Source organism: Felis catus, chromosome A3 (genome assembly GCF_018350175.1).
Source record: "Felis catus isolate Fca126 chromosome A3, F.catus_Fca126_mat1.0, whole genome shotgun sequence".
Lineage (NCBI taxonomy): Eukaryota > Metazoa > Chordata > Mammalia > Carnivora > Felidae > Felis > Felis catus.
The window spans coordinates 19132664-19154342 of record NC_058370.1 but is presented as its reverse complement, the minus strand read 5'-3'; the positions used below and the strand labels follow the sequence as shown (position 1 = coordinate 19154342).

At 40.8% G+C, this 21679-nt stretch overlaps 1 protein-coding gene across 1 annotated transcript in view; it reads left to right on the top strand.

Moving 5' to 3' along the window:
• Positions 1 to 299: 299 nt before the first annotated feature.
• The window catches only part of TOP1 (DNA topoisomerase I), a 95317-nt gene continuing 73937 nt past the window's right edge, over positions 300 to 21679 (top strand). Inside the window, exons 1-2 of the mRNA XM_023251253.2 lie at positions 300 to 593; positions 925 to 949. Of these exons, the coding sequence (XP_023107021.1) occupies positions 561 to 593; positions 925 to 949 (58 nt within the window). The 5' untranslated portion in view covers positions 300 to 560. The remainder of the gene's footprint in view (positions 594 to 924; positions 950 to 21679) is intronic.

Sequence of the window (21679 nt, the reverse complement as noted above, 5' to 3'; positions counted from 1 at the left end):
CCGCGCTGCCGGCCACGGTCCGGGGGCGGGGTCTGGGGTGCGCCTGCGCACTGCCTCGCAGAGGAGTACGGCGTTCCGAGAAAAGGCGCGGGGAAACGAAAGGAAGGTTGCTTAGGGTGGGCGGCCCTGGGAGGAGTCGACTCCTTATGCAAATCACAGCGGCGCGCAAGGGCCAGGAGGCGGGGCTTGCGATGCAAAGCCTGGTCCGTCTTTGGAAGCGCGAGGGGGCGGGTCCGCAACCCTCGGCCTCCTTCCGCGAGTCTCTGACGTCGCGACGTCTCGTTTAAAAGCGGCCGCGCAGGCGCAGTGAGCCGAAATGCGAACTTAGGCTGTTACACAACTGCTGGGGTCCGCTCTCGCCGCCCGCCCGGCAGTCAGTCAGCGTCGCCGCCGCTGTCGCCGCCTTAGCGGTACCGGGAGTCTCAGGCCCGCAGCCGCCGCCGCTTACCCGCGCCTTCGGGAGCCTCCGGGAGCTCCCGTCCGCCCGCATAGGCCGGTCTCGACCGTCTGCGTCTCCTCGGCGCCACTCGCCGCCCGCCGCTCTCACCGCTCCGGCCGACATGAGCGGGGACCATCTCCACAACGATTCCCAGGTACAGTTCGGCACGGTCCTCTCGGCGCCCCGGCCCCACCCCGGCTCTCCGCGACCCCCAGCGCAGGCCCCGGCCCGGCCGCTTTGACAGGCCGGAGCCCCAGGCCAGGGGCGGCCGGCCGGCGGAGGTGGGCTCGCTAGGCCTAGGACGAAAGCCGCCAAGTTACATATTGGGGTGGCGGGGGTGGGAATGGCTGCCCCTTAAAGGCCGTTCCCGGGGGTCCCTTCCTCCCTGGGGCGCAGGGTGGGCTAGGCCCCCGGCTCCGCGCGCTCGCCGCCCGCGGGGTTAAATGTGCCTGTTTTGTTCATCTTCCCCTCTTTTCTTTCTCCAGATTGAAGCGGATTTCCGATTGAATGGTGAGTGTGCCCCCCGCCCCGACCCCAGGTCCTCCCGCCGCCGGCCGCCTACCCCGCGCCCCGCTGGAGCCGGGCAGAGGACAGACATGGCGTCCCAGAGACTAAGTCCCGGCTCCTCGCTCACCGGCCCCATTGTTCCCATCGGGCCGCCTCTGGACCCCCTTTCCGGGGACCCCAGCACCCCCAGATCACGGCCCCCCCAAGAGGGGGCAACGGAGACCCGGCGTCGCCCGCCGCCGGGCTTCGGGCAGCCTTTCCCGGCCGGGATTCCTCCCGGGAAAGTCGCCTTGTCGACAGTCGGGACTTAGTCTCTGCGCCATTTTCTTTTTCTCTCTCCTCTCCTTTCTGTGCCTGTGTCTCTTTCTCTCCCTCCCTCGGCTCTTTCCTTGAGCTGCCCAGAAAGAGCTTTCTGCAGAGCAAAGCCGTATAAATCATAGACTTCACCAGAGAGGGAAGGGTGGGAGACTGAATTGTTACAATTTTTTTCCAAAGAGAACTTTATTTTGGGGGTTATTCCCTTTCTGCTGCTTGTTTGTTTCCTTTTCTGTTTCCAGAATGAAAGATATCCTCCGGCAACTGTTGAATTTGGTGGTGGTTGGGGGTGGTGATGGTGTAAGTTGTTTGTGATGGGAATTATGGTTCTAAAACTAAAGCTGCCCTTTGTGGAGTTCTTCATATTTTGAGATTGTTTTTCCCAAGTTGTGTTCTTTGCGAAGGTAGTAGTTCCTCCCTTCAGAAAGTTTGCAAGTGTGTGGGCCGTCCAATGTAAATGTTGGACCCAGGGAGATAGATTTTTTTTTTTTTTAATTAAAGTATTACTGGAACTTTTCATTGTGGCTGAGGTTCCTAAGGCAGCACTTTCCCCCCCTTTTTTCTTTCTTCCTTTTTTTTTATTTTTTAAAGAACCTCAGTTTAGTGTACTTGTCAGGAGGAAAGATTGTTGAGCATCTCATCTGGACTTGGTGTATTGGCCTTTTCTTTTGGGCTGTATGGAAGAAAAAGAGATTTTATTCATTGAAACAAAGAGAGTGACCAGCACCCACCCCTGCTTCCTGTTCTTTTTTGGAGGTCTCTGTTTTTCAGGAATCAAGAGCTAGCTTGCTTTTCCCAGAACTTTATGATTTTGACCCCTTTTCAGCCAAATCGAGGCATTTATTTATCTTTGAGTATTTCCACTTCACTTAATGAAGAGTTCCCCCAATAAAAAGCTCACCCTGAGGGCTTTTCAACAATCTTATTGAAGGAGAAAAGTACCCTCTGTAGTGTGCTGGGAATTCCCACTGATTCTGATGGTACATAATCCTGCTCAATTGAGTTTGGGTTCCGGGAACCTCTCCAATGGGAGAAGCTGATGAGTATGTTTTCTGATGTTGTAATCAGCAGTCCATCGTGTTAGCCTGGTATACTGAGAGCAGCCTTATGTTCAGGTTTTGTAATGGGGCATCTAGCAAGAGATGGGACTCTGAAAGGAAAGATTCTGGTTAAATTCACATGTTGCATTTCTTGAGCACCTGATATGTGCCAAACACTGCGCATAGTGCTAGAGCTGAACCTTTGGCCACAACGCTTCTCTTGCCCTCAATTCAGTCTATCGAGAGAGACATAATTAGTTAATTATAAGGTGGGTGCTAAGGCATATGTATACCCAAAATGCTTTGAGAAACTAGGGGACTTAATTTTGTCTGGGGGTGGGGAAATTTCTCAGAGGAGGTGACTTCTGAGTGTTGTGCAAGACTAGGTGCTGAGTGTCAGGGGTTGGAGTATTTCTTAACTATGTTGAGCTAGCCTATCAGGGTTTTAAAAGGGAGATGAGGCCCCTGCAGTTCAGAAAACGGAAAAGAGTGTAGATGTTTCTTAGGGATGTGGGAGCAAAGAAAGGACGTGGCAGGTGAGGATTTGTACAGAGTCCTTTTGACCTCTTCGGGGAAGGTAGGAGCAAAACAGAAAAAGTGTTCTTTTGACTTTAAGACCAGGCTGAGTAGGTCATGTATTTAGTAGTGAAAGAAAGTTTAGTCCTTTCTCATCAATGTTATTCTCCATGTTGCTCACTTAAATTATACAAAGGAACTATTGAGTATGTGAATGATTGTGGGCTGGGTGGGTTGTTGATCTTTAATGCTGTTTTTATAGAGATTGAAACCGACTATATTGACTTCTAGAATGTGATCACTTGTAATTGCAGTAATTGTTAATATTTGTTGAATACTTACTGTCTGCCTGGCACGAATCTCAGCTCTTTGCATGGATTATCTAATTCGATTTAGTCCTTGGAAGGACCTTATGAGTTAAATACTGTTATCTCTGTTTTATGGATGGGGAAACTGAGGCTTAGTATGTTTACTAGCTTTCCCAAGGGCAGGGAGTGGGGCACTCCAAAGCTCCCAGGTGTAGCCAGTATGCTATATATGTGATTGTAGTATGACAAAATTAAAAGCTGAACATCTCTATTTTCTTACAGAGCTGAAAAATGTGGGAGGGAAGGATTTGCTAGTTTGTCATTTGCTTACTTTTTAACTAACCTACTCCTTCAAGAGAAAAAGCATTTTAACTGCCTCCCTACCACCGTAAGTGTCTGACACTGGACTAATTATCTTTGTAAATATTGTTCAGAAGAAAGGTGTAGTGTTAGTAACTGTGTGCTTGCTCTATTAAGTAATAGCCAGGTAACAAGTGATTGATTTATGTAACCGTGAAAGACTGTTTTTAAAAAATAAAAATCAGTGTTTAATTGTACACAGACATGTCATTATTGATCTTTGTATTAAGAAGAGTTTGCTGTAGCATGATTGTAAGTGGACTTAGCTGAACTTACAGATAACTGTGGAAGTTCATATATACTAACATCCCTCATTCTGCCTGCCCTCGTCCCTTAAGATCTGAAAGGTTTTATGCCCTTTGGAGTTCATTCTTTACAATAGTTAAAACTGTTGCTGTTCATTTGAAATTCACAACATTCTGGCCCATGCTTAACTGCTGGGAAAATCTGTTATTTGTGAAATGCTTTTATATTTAAAATATTGATGGTGAGCTTGGAGTTTCAGTAGTAGAAACCATAATCTTTTGACTACCTTTTTCCTAGGTGTTGGTAGCACTAACTGTGGTGGGTCTGAGTCATTATTACAGTAATTGCCAGGTTATCCGCAGAGTTGAAAATGGTAACATCATGTTGGGGGTTAGTGATCCTTCTGCTGTTTCAAGTTTTTGCCCATCCACTTTGCATTTGTGGGGTTCTTCCCTCCTTGGGATGAGCAAAGTATAATGCTTGATTCCATCAGTGACTGACTATTCTAAGCAATGTTATATGGGATCATAATTTGACATCATCTTGTGTTGATTCTGGTTTAGCTTAATAGATTCGGATTGTATGGAAGAATTAAATATAAATTGTTTCTGATGCAGACAGATGTATTTCTATGCTGTTAGTTGCAGGTTGAGGTGGGGGGTGGGAAGACTGATGATGTGGCTATCTGAAGGTTACCATCACATTTTTAAAACTGCAAACTGATGGCGCCTTCAAATGACATCTGGCACATCTTCTTGCTCAATCCAGAAGCACTTAAGTATCAGGCTCCAGTGTTTTTCTTTCTACAGCTAGACTCCTTGGGGCATCTTTTCAGAATTAGTGACTACTGTAGCATCTTAATACTATTTAGACTTGAAACAAAGTTGCTTGTCAACATGTGTTTTTTAGATTACTAGCATATCAGAACTTCCAGACAAATTTCAGATTCCGATGTTGCTGGTAAAACAAGAAAATCCAGGAGTTATTAAAGGAATCAGAAACACCTCATAGTTTGAAAGGTGAAACTAGGTAATATTGATGACACCAGCTCCTACTTTTCTACCAAAGTAGGTAAAATGGAAAATACAAACCCAGAGTTAGTCCCCAAATCTCACTTACCAATTGTAGTAAAAAAAAGAATTATCTGACTTTTTTTAACATCAGCATGAAAATGAGGAATTGTGAGAGTTTGAAGGAGTGATTCATTAATTTGTTCTGGGTCCTAGTGAATTGGTATCCATTTATACCATGTACAAGAAAGAGCCAGGGATTCTTCACATGCTTTAACTCTTTTATTCCAAAATTAGGCCATTGGGGTTTTTTTGTTTGTTTTCAGCATATGTGTGTGTGTGTGGGGGGGGGGGGCAAAAATATCTATGTTTTAGAAAGCTTGGTATCGTATATCAATTATAACAGTTATCCTCTGCTAAGCGTATGCGAAATGATTCTATTGTACTTCATGGATATATTTCATTTTAGGAGGCTTCAGATTATACTGAATTTGTGCGTGTTGTATTAATTGGGTATTAATGCATATGTATGTTATGGATCTTTAACAACTTTAGCCACATTTTTAGTACAAAATAAAACCTGATTTTTATCAGATGCAGAGTTCTTTCCCCAGAAGTATGTTTTTGTGAGGGATTTCATCCTTCCCATATGAAACTATGTTGAACTCCAATAAAGTTCTAGCTATATTTGGAAAAAAGGATTCAAGTGTAATTGTTTAGTTTTGAATGAGGCTATGGAAATGCTTGAATATTTGATATGGGACCCTGAGGTTAAAAAAAAAAAAAAACACCCTTTTGAAAGAAGGTAAAAGGTAGTCAATTCATCGCTTCTGTATATGGGAGAGTCAGTTGAGTGACTTTTCCGTGTCCTGTGGTTTAGATAATCTGCCTCTTAAATATTTAGAGCCATTAACTTTGCATAACAAGGGTATTTGGGCTATTGAGAATTGAGAATTGGCTTCTTAAGGTAAAAAGGTTGGGATGGGAGAAGTTCCTAACTGGATTTTAAGAAGTGAATGAAGTATTGTGTTTAAAGGAAGCTTTCAGATTGTGATTAAACTTTGAGTAGTAATAGTTGGCACAAGTCTTTTCTCTGTTTCCTTGTCTTGTAAATCCAAGTTTGAGATACAGCTTTCTATCCCTATGGCACCAGACCAGTCATCGAAGTGGGAAATCTAAAGAGAGGCAAGGAATAATTAGCGTTTGCCAGCCTCTGCCCTTCCCCCACAACCTGCCTATCTAGGTGTGCGTTGTATGTATGCTCTGTGTTGATAGCACCAGTGCTTGGGTACTGTGGAGGGGGTTAAAGATTGCCGGGGGGAGGGAGGGAGGACGGGTAGCATGGAAGCCTGGGCTTTATTATTAGGTGGAAAAAAGCTCGTAGAATATGTTAGATATTAATGGTTATTTTTGGTAGGGTTATAGGAAATGACAGTATGCTTAGTAGCAGGTATTGTTTAACATGATTTTTATTCTGTATGTTCAAGAAAGATGCTAAGTATTTTTCAAACTGAGAAGTGATTTTGCTGATTATGTCAAGTATATCTTCAGGTATATAGATTGTAGTATCAAGCTATTAAATGTCTTTGTCATTTATGTCTCTAAAATTTTAATCAAGAAATTCAAAGGGACATAAGCAACTTAGGTATTAAATTTCTTTTTGGATGGTATTCTATTTAATTTGTTGGCTTAAGTTTTTATATCTAAGTTATCTCACTGCCACCTTTACCTTTGTATACTGTTCTTGGTAATTTTTCTGAAATTTATAGTAGATATTTTTATTTACATCTCCTTCCATGCCCTCTTAGGGCTTAGGGTAGATTTAGGGTAGAGGTGCATTAGATTTAGGGTAGAGGTGCATTAGATTTAGGGTAGAGGTGCAACTCTACCAGGCTGTTCATTCCTCTCTGAGCCTTTGAAGTTAACTTTGTTTCTGTGGATTGGAGGAACCAAAGAACTAGTTCATTAACATTCCTGAGATATACCTAGAGAAGCTCCAACAAAAGGTGTTAAAGCAGTCAGCATTACTGGGGACTTTAATTCTCTTGTCTTTGTTGATATTGTTGAGAACAGGTTTAATAGATCCCTGGGTATCTGACATTTTCCTATTTTTTAAGAACAAAAACAAATCAGCCAACTCTTGGTCTCAATATTTGCATTTTTCTTAGCACAGCCTAGCAAAGATAGATGCTGGGATCTTTCTTGGAGAAGATATCTTTGGCTGTTTGGAATTCACCTTCCCCCATCCCCCTGAAAAGTTTTAAGGTGTAGGTTAATCCGCACTAGAGTACACTAGAAATGCACCCTTTGGGGGTGCCTGGGTGGCTCAGTTGGTTGAGTATCTGACGTTTGGTTTTGGCTCAGGTCATGATCTCACAGTTCGTGAGTTGGAGCCCCGCATTGGACTCTGTGCTGACAGCACAAAGCCTGCTTGGGATTCTCTTTCCCCCTCTCTCTGCCCCATCCCTGCTTGCACTCTCTCTGTCTAAATAAATAAATAAACTTAAAAAAAAAGAAAAAAGAAATGTACCCTTTTGCTATTTTGTAAAAAGTCCAGATTTTAATCTTATTACCATACGAATGCCTAGATTTAGAAAGGTTTGTAAGCAGAATACTGGCTGGGCAGAACTTAAACGTCGCAGGTTTCAAGATCAGTGGATTAGGGGATCTCATTGGCTAAGACCCTTTACTTTACCCAACTCCTATAAGATAGCCTCTTCATTTGTAGTGTGTTATCTGAGCTCTTGCTAGGCAGTAGAAGGGGAAGTGGAAGGAAAGAAACACGTTTTGAGAGCTTAGTAGACATCACATTTTTGTATTCATTAAATGGGAATTTAATGGGAATAGTACAGATTGTACAGGTTTATGGGAGAAGCTGAGACCAAGAAGGGAAAATTTTGCTTTTTACACCTTCTCAACTCCTCTTTTTGGTAGCATATTACCTGGTCTAGATTATGGAAATCCCATACTGTAGTTGGTAAGCTTCTGGTATAGATGTCACAGACTTCCCTTAATTTATGTGCTGGTAGAGAAAGTTTAGACCCCTTGCACCTGGAGGGCTAAGTCTTCAAGAGATGATTTGGTGTAAAGGCTGGAACCAGAGTGCGACTGACGGGTATAAGTGATGAAGAGGGAGGCTGTGGGGAGTACTTTCTTGAGCACCTGTGGTAAAATAGAAAATTGGAGTAGAAAAATCTAAGTAAGTCCCTATTCTTAGTATGAAACCTAACTTGGGCTGCCAAATTTTGTTTTGTTATCTGTAGATAAGGATGGTATTTCTATGCTTCACAAGCTATTGAGAATTTATAAGTGTATAATGTGCCTCTTTGTCCATATTTTACAATTTAAGCTTTGGTCAGACAGCTTCTATTATGAAATAGATCTTTATTTTGAATGTTAGGTTTGACATACTGTTGTTGGTGACTCCTTCCTTCCTTCACTGGTATTCCCTGATAACCTTTTAAATCTTCCTGACATTTACACAGTGAACAGTAGCATATATACCTAGAGTTGGTTGAGTCTTTATCTAACTGAACTTCACAGCCTACACTGATGTCTTCTGACTGTTAAGCAACCACTATAAAAGGAAAGGTGGTGTATCTATATGTAGGTTTGGGCTAAGTAGGAGCCAAATGTGTATCTGGTTCCTACTTTTCTAAGAATAAGGCAAGGTTGTCATTGCTGAAAGAACTACTTTTTCAGGGGAGATGGGCTTAGACATGAAAAAAACATATTGCTGTAGCTAATTTCTCAACCCTTTAATAGAACTATAGATTTTCTATTAAAGATACCCAGAGCTTATATGTCAATTATATTTCAATTTTAAAAAAAGTACCCAGAGTTTTATCTTTATTAGATGCATTTAATAAGTGAAATGCCAAGTTCATTGTTGATGATTTTTTTTATTTTTTTATTTTAGAGAGGGAGTGGTGTGAGCAGAGGAGAGGGGCAGAGGGAGAGAGAATCTTAAGCAGGCTCCATGCTGAGCATGGAGCCCAATGAGGGGCTTGGTCCCATGTCCCTGTCGGGATCATGACCTGAGCTGATATCAAGAGTCAGATGCTCAACTGACTGAGCCGTCCAGGTGTTCCTGCGATTTTTTTTTTTCTTAACAACAAAACTCAGTATTTCTTGTGTCAACATGTTTTTTTTTTCAAATGCCACTATTTTACTTCTTGCCCCAAAACATTTTAAACTCAGAAGACTGAAAGTATCTAAGAGTTACCTACATTTTTCATTTATTCACGTACTGCTTATAGTGACCAACTCAACTTCCTGTGAAATAGTTCATTCTTGGCAACAGAATGCCTTAAATAATAAAACTTAAGGGGTGCCTGGGTGGCTCAGTCGGTTGCGTCCGACTTCAGCTCGGGTCATGATCTCACAGTCTGTGAGTTCGAGCCCACGTCGGGCTCTGTGCTGACAGCTCAGAGCCTGGGGCCTGTTTCAGTTTCTGTGTCTCCCTCTCTCTCTGACCCTCCCCCGTTCATGCTCTGTCTCTCTCTGTCTCAAAAATAAATTAAAAAAACGTTAAAAAAATAATAAAACTTAAGTATGAGAACTTAAATAGTAAACTCCATGTTAAGAGTTATGCAGGAGTATAGGCATTTGGGAGAGTCCATGAAAAAGTTTATTTAGTAAGCAGAAATTTCGATAATGGCTCATAAGTCTAGCTAATGCTGATTATTGAATTGCCTTGAATTTGTTACTTGGAAAGTGCTCCTTAAAGAAAATAAACCAAAGTCAGTTGCAGATATGTTTACAAATGTCCGTTAGATTCAGCCAGATGGATCTTAGTAGATACACCATTGATAAAAAAGGAGTACCACAGGGGCGCCTGGGTGGCTCAGTCGGTTGGGCGTCAGGTCATGATCTCACAGTCTGTGAGTTCAAGCCCCCCGTTGGGCTCTGTGCTGATAGCTCAGAGCCTGGAGCTTTGGATTCTGTGTGTGTCTCTCTCTCTGCCCCTCCCCTGCTCATGCTCGCTCGCTCTCTCTCTCTCTCTCTCTCTGTCTCAAAAAACAGAAAAAAACCCAAAAAACATTAAAAAAATTAAGAAAAAAAGAGTATCATAGAAGCATCACAACAGGAGCAGACTTCAGACTTAATATTCAGTTAAACGTGGGCCAGAGAAAATAATTTTATAGGAGAGAAATTACAAAACAGGGTCTTATTTTATTTTTTTAAATGTGTGTTGATTTAAAGAGTCTTCAAAGATAAAATTTTCAGGATGTCTGGGTGGTTCAGTCAGTTAAGTGTCTGACTCTTAATTTCCGCTCAGGTCATGATCTCATGGTTCGTGAATTTGAGTCCCATGTCAGGCTCTGTGCTGACAGCATGGAACCTGCTTGGGATTCTCTCTTCTCTATCTGTCCCTCCCCTACTCACTCCCCCCCCCCCAAATAAATAAACATTTTTAAAGTTTTCAAAGATAAACGTGTCCGGAACATGGCTTTTTGTTGTTGTTATTGTTGTTTTGTTTTGTTTTGTTTTTTAAATTTTTTTTTCAACGTTTATTTATTTTTTTGGGACAGAGAGAGACAGAGCATGAACGGGGGAGGGGCAGAGAGAGAGGGAGACACAGAATCGGAAACAGGCTCCAGGCTCTGAGCCATCAGCCCAGAGCCCGACGCGGGGCTCGAACTCACGGACCGCGAGATCGTGACCTGGCTGAAGTCGGACGCTTAACCGACTGCGCCACCCAGGCGCCCCTGTTTTGTTTTTTAATGTTTATTTTTGAGAGAGAGAGAGAGAGTGCATGAACAGGGGAGGGGCAGAGAGAGGAAGACACAGAATCTGAAGCAGGCTCCAGGCTCCGAGCTGTCAGCACAGAGCCCAATGCAGGGGCTGAACCCACGAACCACAAGATCATGACTTGAGCTGAAGTCGGTCACTGACTGAGTTACCTAGGTGCCCCAGGAACATATGGTTCCTAAAGTATGTGAAAAAAAAATCTAGAGTAAGTGACTGTTTATTAATACTGCATGGCTCTTTTGCCCTCGGTATGTGAGAATGTCCAAGATTGGATTAAAGTCTTCAAAGCTTGGGCTTCTTTCTCTTACCTTTTTTTTTTTTTTTTTATTCCTGATTCAGAATGTGAATGGTTGAGGGAGGGGGGTGATGATTGTGTCTATCTGTGTGATGTGTGTGTGTGTCCCCATCAAATCATGATAGAGTGTAAAGGACAGAGATTGAGTCAAGGGGGATTTGAATTTAAGTTCTTGTGCTTCAATAGTGAGATCTTTGAACAAGTTAATCTCCAAGCCTTAGTTCCTTACCTGTAAACTAGGTCTAATACTTAACTCAAGATTGAGGATTAAAGAGCATGTGAAGATCACTTTAGAAAAGGTGACACTTAAAACAGAATCTTAGTTCCTTGCCACATCTTAAAAAAGAAAAATCCAAAACCCAGACCTTTTTCAGAGATTACTTTAGTCTTTTGTGCAAAGGGAATATCTTTAATTTTTAAATTGGGGTACCCAAGGGGGAGGGTCGCCAGGGAGCTTTGAATATGATATTGTTGCTGTGAATCCAGATGAGCTCAGGACAGTAAGACTTTGTGTACAAACCACTTTGTTTTTCAGAGTTAAATTGCAGTTTAAGAATCTTTGGCAGCCAGTAACTTTTCCCCCTTTGCACTTGGGATGGTGCAATATTTATAGATCTACTCAGAAAACTAAAAATTTCATGTTTAATTGCAAATGGAAAATTTAAGCTGCTATATTCATTTGTTCAAACATTCGGAAAGTAAATACCAGTAACGACTAGACACAGATGAACGAGACAAATCCATATGGCTCTCAGAATGAACATTTTGAAGTGAGTACTTGTAGGTCTGTACACTCACTTCCTCTGTTGAGATGCCATCTTTTTCATGGGGCCACAGTATAAAGGCTCCTGACGTAGGTTAAATGGGATGGAAGGTACTTTCTATCAGTGAATACTTAACTGTCAGTGAAAGAGGGACATCTCTATTTGAAGTTTTTTTTAGGATACCTGTAAACTCATTAAATCCTTTCACCTGGAATAGAAGAAGTTAAAAGTTCTGTTTATGGATTTCTCATTATTAGACAACAGTATTGCATGAGTTGTAGAGAAGTAGTTTTCAGGTTTCCCTAAACTGGTAGATTTATCAGTGACTACCACTGTTCACATTGTGTGCAAGAGATCCGTGTGACAATAGCCAATCCAAGTATTTGCTTGAAATGGTTAAAATTCTTGAACTCAGTTGCCTGAAATAGAGTAAAATCACCATCTTCAGAAACTTGAAGAACTAAGATCTTTGAGATTAGACTTAGTACTTAAAGTCCTGGGAAACTAATTTTGTGAAGCAGTTTAAATATATTACTATTTTTACTGCTTCCTAATCCATGAAGTGTCTTGGTATGAAAGGCATTAAACTCCTCAGAAGAAGGTTGAGAGTACATAATGGTATTACTTCCAGTGATCTGAATACTGGAAAAGTGAGACTAAATGTTAGACTGACCATGCTTATTCTTACAGTGAGTTTTCACAAGAATGAATGCAATGTCACTAGTGCTTGCTATTTAACAACAGAAATGAAGAAACAAGAGTCTCTCAGAGAATTGAGACTATTTGTTAATTTTTCATGGTTCCAGTTAACCAGAAAAGAAAACAAAAGCAGGGAGGAGGAACAGAAGTTGTCTAGGCTTTGTAACTGCTGGCTTGTTACACTTGACTTCCAAGCAGAAAGCTCTCCAAGGCCAGACCCCCAGCTCTGAGAGGTCTCCAGTTAGCTTCCTCAATGCAAGTTCAGCTGGTGGTGGTTTGACCATAATTATTACCTTTTCCCCTTAAAAATCAAATCACTTCCTTTCTCCCTTGAATGCAGTGTGATATAAAAATAGACACTTAAGCAGAACTTTATAGTCCTTTATAAATGTTAGCATCTTCCTAATCTCAGAATGTCAGGAGAGTTGTATATTAGCAGAGAATGCTTGTTTGCTAGCAAACTGTAGAAAAACAGATTCTAGTTGGGCAAACAAGCTGAAATTTTTCCTCCTATAGTCCTGAAAACACTATAGCACTTCTTTAGGACTGGAGCTAATCTGTAGAATTTAGATGTCAGATAGTGTTTGTGCTAGGCTCCAGTTTTTAGGGGAATAGTTTAAAGTTACAGTACAGTGTGATTCAATTGGGTCCATAAGAGACTGAAAACAGTAGAAGTGTTTGCATCAGTAAGACTACCAGTATATTAAGCAGAATCCATACTCACTGCACATATGTAAATATGCATGCTAGTCAGTGCTATTGTACAAAGGTGAAGATAATTTTGTTACGCAATTTTGTTATTGAAAACTTGATTTGGGGTGCCTGGGTGGTTCAGTTAGTTGAGTGTCCGACTCTTGATTTCAGCTTTGGTCATGGCTCTCATGGTTCATGGGATTGAGCACTGCATAAAGTGTGGAGTCTGCTTGGTATTCTCTCTCTGTCCCCCAGCCCCCTCGCTCCCCCTTAAAAAAAAAAAAAAAAAAAAAGTCGTTCCACAACAACTCTATTTCCCAAAAATTAATCAGTGTGTATTCTTCTCCCACAAGTCTATAGTCCTGTTTTGTTAAAGTATTTCTTTTTACCCTGGAATACCTTAGTCTTTAGGATTTGGTACAGTTGGATAAGTATCCCCAGTATGTATCCATTTTACTACCTATTTGGGAAGGCACTAAGTATTAAAAACTCCTTGAAGGTTAGCAACATCTTCGCCTATTTTAGTACTGAAGGCATAGTTTTGGATACTCCTTTTCCTTTCTAAGTGCAGTCTGTCTGCAAACACCACTTAATCCCAAGCTATAAGTAATCACTTTTCTCTGGCTTTGAGCCTTTCTTGTCCTCTTTTTCCATTTTTTTTTTTTCTAGACTGGAGAAATTTACATGTTTTGCTTATTTACTAGGAAGTGTGTAAGAGCACGATCTCATCCTGTGTGGACAGTACAGATGCTTTCAACAAATGTTTAAATTGTGAAGTGGGAACCCCTCTCTCTCCTAGCTTATTTGCTGGTTGAAAATCCAGTGAGAAAAATTGAGAGTTTTACACTAAGTTTTCTTTCTTTCTTTTGTAAAGATTTTACTTTTTTAATTTTTAAAAATATTTATTCATTTTTGAGAGAGAAAGTGAGAGCGAGCACGGGGGAGGGGCAGAGAGAGAGGGAGACACAGAACTCGAAGCAGGCTCCAGACTCCAGGCTGTCAGCCCAGAGCCCAACGCGGGGCTTGAACACAATGGTGAGATCATGACCTGAGCCAAAGTCGGACACTTAACTGACTGAGCCACCCAGCCACCCCTAAAGATTTTATTTTTAAGGAATCTCCACACCCAACATGGGGCTGGAGCTCACAGCCCCAGGATCGAGTCACCTGCTCCACCAACTGAACCAGCCAAGCGCGCCTGCACTAACTTTTCATTGTTGTCGAGCTAAAATGCTTAAGAATCACCTGGGAGTACTTGGTAAAAATACATATTTCTAGGCCTAAACCTCTTAAGTTGATTCTGTAGTGGCACAGACTGAGAAATCTGCATTTTTAATACATATCTAACAATCCTGGATGATTCTGATTAATACATGAGACCACAGATCATCTTTGGAGAAACTGATCTATCTGGACTTTACTATCTTACTTGCGTTAAGATGTATGTTTTTGCTTCATTTGTTCAGGGTACTCCATTGGTTAAGCTATTCAGTTTACGGGATTTTTTAAGGACCAGAACAGTGTTTTTCAGTATATGTTTATAAAAGGATTATATTTATCCTACTCTAAATACCTTCTTTCAACGAGTAATTCACCTAAATAGTAGAGATAGTTAACTGACTTTGCAGCTGTTTTCCTATTTATCTCATCAGAATCCTAATTCTTTCTCCTCCTTCCATGTTTAACAAGCCGTTTGATCCTGATGTCATCTTTTAGGATTGGGTGACTAAGCAAAGCACAAAGAGCAAGAGGTTGTTTTCATACTAATATCCCCCAAATGGTTAAGACAGGGACTTTTAGAAGGTAAGTGGAGGTATGGGTACAATTTAGTGGTCTTTAGCTACTGATGGCACTGATTGACATGGGAGGATGTGAATAGAGCAGTGGTTCTTCTAGCATGATTTCCTGATCAGCATCAGCATTGTTTGAGAACTTGTAGGAAATGTAAATTATTGGGCTCATCCAGACCTACTGGCCTAAATTCTTGAGAGTGGGGGCTTAGCCATCTAGGTTTTAACAAGCCAATCAGGTGATATGATATACACTAAAGTTACAAAACCAGTGGAATAAAGTAAGACTTAAAATTCACCCTTCTTTTGAGCCTCACATTTTTATTTTATTTTTTAACTAAAGAAAAAAAATTTTTTTTAGCCTCACATTTTTAGGAGGAATGAAAGTTGACAAAGTCCACATGCTTACATGCTTGAAATCTAGACTTTGGAGTTAGATAAACTTGGTTAGCTGGGTGGCCTTAAGCAAGTCACAACTCTGATCTTAGTTTCTCATCTGTAACAGTAGGGATAATAGCTATCTCAGTCATATGAGAGGACATTTAATAGTATCTGGTACTATTATATCCCCAAGGTCAAATAATTGACAAGAATAAGATAAGTTGATCAAAATAAGCTTTTAGTCTTGACATTCATATGAAGCTTAGAACTAGTTTTGTGTAGTAATTCATCCTCTTAAGCAGTATTCCTTTTTTTTTTTTAACAAAGCCCATGGCTAGACCTCTGTACTTATTCATGTGCTTCCTTATAGTTTTGAAGTTGGAGTAATTCATAACTGAAGCATAAAAAGGAGCCTGTTAAATGATTAGCACTAGAAAGTGTTCTTCAGAAGAAGAAATACATGTATTCAGGCTTAGTCTTTCTCCAGCTAGTTGCCCAGAGAATGGCCTGTGCATTTCAAGCGTGGTCAATAGTGATACCCTAGACAAAGAGGGCCCCTTAGTTGAATTGGTAATAGGATGCATGAAACCACTGCATCAACACCCTTGACTCCTTTATGGGTAGACAAGGTGTGGACTTGTGCTTCTTGGTTGAATTAGTAATAGGATGCATGAAGCAGTGCATCAGCACACTCAAGGTGTGGACTTGGGTGCATTTTTTAAAAATTATTTATTTATTTTTTTAATTTATATCCAAGTTAGCATATAGTGCAACAGTGATTTCAGGAGTAGATTCTTAATGCCTCTTACCCATTTATCCCTTCTCCCCTCCCACAACCCCTCCAGTAGTCCTCTGTTCTCCATATTTAAGAATCTCTTACGTGTTTGTCCCCCTCCCTGTTTTTATATTATTTTTGCTTTCCTTCCCTATGTTCATCTGTTCTGTGTCTTAAAGTCCTTATATGAGTGAAGTCATGATATTTGTCTTTCTCTGACTAATTTCACTTAGTATAATCCACGTAGTTGCAAATGGCAAGATTTCATTCTTTTTGATTGGGACTTGGGGGCATTTTGAGGCCCATGCCTGTTGTAAACAAAGGCAACTTAGGCTGAGCTGTGGATTCCTATGTAGCATAGACAGGAGGTTTATAGTCACTTTTACTATTTCCCAAGCATTAAGAGCTCACTTAATAGAAGCAAAGGAGGACAAGCCTGCAGGAATGGGCCTGTCCTAATTGAGTTGCCTGAGAAGGTACATTTTCAGGTTAGACAAGTCCTTTTTCCCTTTTAAGTTCTGCCTCTTGGGAAAGAAGAAGCATTTTCAGTGCAGGGATGTCCTTGTGAAAACATGACTCACTGCAGAAGAGTATATGAAATATAAATGCCAATTTTAAGGGTCTTGTAACTGGTTAATTACTTTCAGAGGCAGGAGTAAAGCTTTCTAACTTTGTCTTGTATTTAGACAACACAGGTGAGTTAGTAAAATGGGATTTGTTTGTCATACTCCTTATGCTTAAAATAATAGCTCTATCTAGCTTTGACTTACACCTCAGTGGACTGATCCCTTAGTTGAAATCTTCTCTAGGCAGCACTCATTGAGGCCCTGATTCTCCAGGGACTCTGCAGAAGTGTCCTGCTTTTGAGATGGCCAGTTTAGCCAGGAAAACTTTTGGCTGGCCTTAAGAAAAACACACAGTATAGTACCTTGCCATGTAGGGAAAAGGCCCTTGATTGGCCTCCAGCAGAGGACTTGGTGGTGGGATAGTGTTGGGACAAGGAAGTCTTAATCCTGGCCTCGTCAGGTGTGACCAGAGCAAATCACACAACATGGTGCCTTATGTTCTTCCTACCAGTAAAAGGAAGAAGCTGTTGACTTGGATTCAAGCTTTTCAGTCAACACTGTCCAATAGAACTTGCTATCATGATGGAAATGTTCTGCATCTGTGCTGTCCCATATAGTAGCTGCCAGCCAGATGAGACTATTGAGTCCTTGAAATGTGGCTAGTGTGACCAAAGAACTTAAAAATTTTTTATTTTATTTAAATTTAAAATAGCTACATGTGGCTAGTGGCTGCCATAATTGGACGACACAGCTTAATTTTTTTTAAGTTTATTTATTTTGAGAGAGTGCTAGGGGGGAGGGGCAGACAGAGGGGAAGAGAGAAAATCCCAAACAGACTCCGTACTGTCAGCCTGGAGCCTGACTCAGGGTTCAAACCCACAAACTGAGACCATGGACCTGAGCTGAAAATCAAGAGTCAGACGCTTAAAACTGACTGAGCCACCCAGGTGTCCTTGACAGCGAAGCTTCAGATAAAATTTAGATAAGAGCAAAGAGATTCAGGTTTTCCTTGGAATATAGGTGATTGGGGCACTTGGAACTTAAAAATCCGAAAGTGGTGTGAATTTGATGAGTGTGAGTAACAAGTCTTCCTTCTGGATATCTACATTGCCTTATCCTGGGTGACCTAAGAGGACTTAATGACTGGTACATACAGTTGTGTTTACAAGAACAGCTGGGAGTTTAGGCAGCTTTCCATTTTACTTGACCCCTTTAGTGCTACACAAAGATGAACATTTAAGGTCCTTTGGATTGAATAAATTCTCATTTTATCTCAGCAGCCTTATGAGATAAGTCGTGTCTATTTTTGTAGTTAACAAAACAGATTAACTTACATTTTATATACACCTTTATGGATCATTATTCTTTAAAATGGTTGGTATTCAACTTAATTTGAAATTGCAAGCTTTTAGCATGTTATAACAAGAAGTTAATTTGTTAAATTGTAGTCAGTTAAATAAGTGAATAACTATAAGTGGTGGAAAATCTAAACTTGTACAGATAGGAGTGCCTGGCTGGCTCAGTTAGTAGAACATTCAACTATTGATCTCAGGGTCGTGAGTTCTAGCCTCATGCTGGGAGTAGAGTTTACTTTAAAAAAAAAAAAAAAAAAAAAAAAAGTACAAGCAAACAAATAGCACCAAGAGGTTAACTCACTCAAGGTGTTGGCTATAGTAAAAACAGATCAAAACTCAGTTTCTACAACTTATCTGGGAGTCTTCCTCTCATTTTCATGCTCATAGTGAATGTAGACTGCATCTCACTTAATACGTACTCTGGCCCGCAGTCAGCTAGACAATATTAGTCCAAGGGCTCAGAGTGGGGTTGTAGCCTTGGCCACTGTGAGGACCACTGACAATAGTGGACATGTGAAGTCTCAGAGAACAACTTGGGTAAAATGCTTAAAAAGCAGGGACAGATCCATTTTCCTTCAGCTTTAGCTTCAAATTACGGTCATTTATTTTTGAAGTGGGAAGAGGAAATGGACTAGAGATGAAATAAATAACAGATATTTGAACATTTACTGTCTCCACTTTACTTTTGAAGAAACTGAGACTCAAGGCTGTGTAGTTTGTATGAAAGCCACAGAGCTGGGAGGCTAATTTAGGCCTACCTGATGCCACAACCTGAGTTCTTAAATGTGACAAAAAAAGTAAAGGGGAACCTGGGTGGGTGACTCCATTGCCTGCTGGGAATTCTGGGCTATAGTGGAGCTACCCATATAGTATCAGACTGTGGGCTCTCAAAGCACTCCCCTTAATTTACAGTGGATTTTTACCAGACTAATATCATTGACTAGTAGGCTTTGCTGAACTTCCCTATTAAGGAAAGTCTGCCTGCCTGTGCAGCAAAGACCCCACGGTAATTTCTTTTTTAGCATATTGCCTTGTACTTGGATCCAGTTATTCCAGAAATCAGTAAAACTTTTTTATCTGAGTACTAAAGAAAAAGGTTCTTTTTGTTAGCCAAGGATTAACTAGACCCCTCACTTCCACCCGCCCCCCTTTTTTTTGAAGGATCCTGAAGTCTGCTTATTTACAAAGGAATTTCATCAGAGTTGGTTAGCAATATGTGAACAAGTTAAGATGTTCCCCACTTCAAGGGGGATAAATAACAAATCAAACTAACTTGCTGTTTAAGAAGCAGGATTAGCAGTGGGCTCAGCATTGGCCTCCCCTTCAGTGTTCTCATTCATGCAACTCACTTCATCTAGTTATGCAGAGCGGGAGTAGATTTTAACCACTTTTAAATCATATTGCTAATGACTCTTAGCCCATTCATGGGCGGTTTGAAGGAAGGAGAGAGGTGGGAGTGGGGTTTAGTGTGGATATCCTTTAGGAGAAAGCTTAGGAATTAGAGAGAGGTTGCAAGTAAAGGTAAGGATATTCTTCACTTACACACTGACCTTGAGAAAGGCACCTCTCTTCACAGGGTACGTTGGAGCTAGTTTCAAAAATAATTAAATACATCTGAAACTAATTTTATTTATTATATTTATTTCTTCTGAGAGAGAGTGTGAGTGGGAGGAGGGGCAAAGAGAGAGAGGGAGAGAATCTGACAGCACAAAGCCTGACGTGGGAGTTGAACTCATGAACCGTGATCATGACCTGAGCTGAAATCGAGTCGGACGCTTAACTGGCTGAGCCACCCAGGCGCCGCCCCCCCCTTTTAAATTTATTTTCAATTTATTTTATTGAAACTAATTGTATATGTCAGTTATACCTCACTTTTAAAAAGAGGTTATTTCATGACACAGGAAAATTCTATGAAATTCATATTTCGGTGTCTATAGCTAAAATTTTATTGCAGTCTGTGTTCATCCATTTACATATAATCTATGGCTCCTTTTGTGCTACAGTGGCATAGTTGAGTACCTGTTGCAGGAATCGAACGGGGTGCAAAGCCTAAACCACTTTACCACCCATCCCTTTAAAGAAAAACTTTGCTGATTGTTGGATTGGTGAGTAGTCTCAGATGCTTACCTGACTGAATGTATGTATCACAGGAAGCTCACAAGACTCTTTCCATATTACTTGGTAGCCTCTAGCCCCCAAAGAAATCTGTATAAGCCAAGTGTCAGAAGTTTACTGTGAACTTGCAGCTTCTTTAGGTCTTAATCCATTTTTTTCTTACTCATTTTCCCAACAGAGTCCTACTGGCCAGACTCGGGTTACCTGTTTCTCTAAGCATGGCTCTGTCCAGTGATGTCTAAACAACAAAGAAAATTTCTGTTCTAAGGAACTTGACTGTCTTACTCCTTATGTAAGCTGTGTCACCCCTTATGTAGCTCTTCTTCCTCTCAAATAGGGGCTGGGAGAGTAGCGGGTGAAAACAGCCTCTTTACTTCCTCAGTTGTAGAGACTCTGTATTCTTAGCTGCGAATGAATGAATGAATGAATGAATGAATGAATGAATGAATCAAGTCCCCAGGGACTGACTCAGCACCTTGTGCCTGCCTTTTAAAGGCACTGAAACCCAATTGAAACAGAAACTGGAAATAAAATCAGTAGCATGTCTGTTATTGCAGGTGGCTGGTGTTTGGTATTAATTATTGCTCAAAGGACCAAGAAACAACAAGGTAGAATTTTTCAAAATAGGATTCTGGACAATGTAGATGATAGTCACCTGGAGAGTTTGTGTTAAACTCTACATAATCTGGGGATGATATAAGTCCCAGGTGTTAGGGAAGTTTGAGAACCACTGCTCTCAAGCATTCAATTTTTTTCTTTTTACCTTAATCCGTTTAAACTAAAACAGTTTTTAAAGGTCATAGAATTCTTTGGACTGCAAGTGTAGGCGTCAGTAGAGGTCATTTTACAGATTGGGAAACAGACCAGAACAGGGAAATAAATTAAGGACCCCATTAGGACATTGCATAAAGGACACTCAGAGTTGCTCTAAGAATTGACTTTTTAAATATGTCATTTAGTTCTCGGCATAATAATAATGTGAGCAGCCTGTTCTGGACCCTGATTGTGTCTAGAAACCACAGCTCAGAAGACCTTATAGTTAATTAGGTAACATACTTTTTTTTGAAGACAATTTGGTGGTCCTATCGCTGAAATCTGAGTTCTTTTAAAAAATTTTTTTAATGTAATTAATTGGGAATGAGAACCAGAGGAAGAGAGGAAGATGAACTTGAATTTAAGGAGCATAATGGAAGGAAGAAGTAGGATGGGAGAGAAGGTTGTAAAGTAAGTTAAAATAGGGTGCATAGACAGGAAGAGCCTGAAAAGACAGATTAAGGTAATTGTAGTGTTGTAAAAGCATAAAAGGAGTCCAAGAAATTTAAATGCGGAAGTAGACTGACTGGAAGAAAAACATCCTCTGACCATTTAACCCCTTTTTTGTGTGGGATTGAGGCCTAAAGCAAACCAGTTGGATGCTTCATTTGTGTCTTTTTCTTGACAAGCTCCTTAAAGGCAACATCTGGCCACTAACAGACAGAGTTGCTGATGTTTAAGAACCACAGCAGGTTCTCTTAAGGGTTTTTAAGTCAATGTGTAGCATTTCTTCTGAATATGTAGATACTTTGGGAAATGTGAAAGGTTTTAGAAATTTGAAGTTGTGTTGCTGATAAAAGAGGTTGAAAATACGAGATGTCTTTGAGCATCTCTGAGTTGTTTATTTTTTATTAAAATTTTTTTTTTTCCTAATGTTTATTTTTGAGAGAGAGACACAGAGCTAGAGCAGGGGAGGAGCAGAGAGAGAGGGAGACATA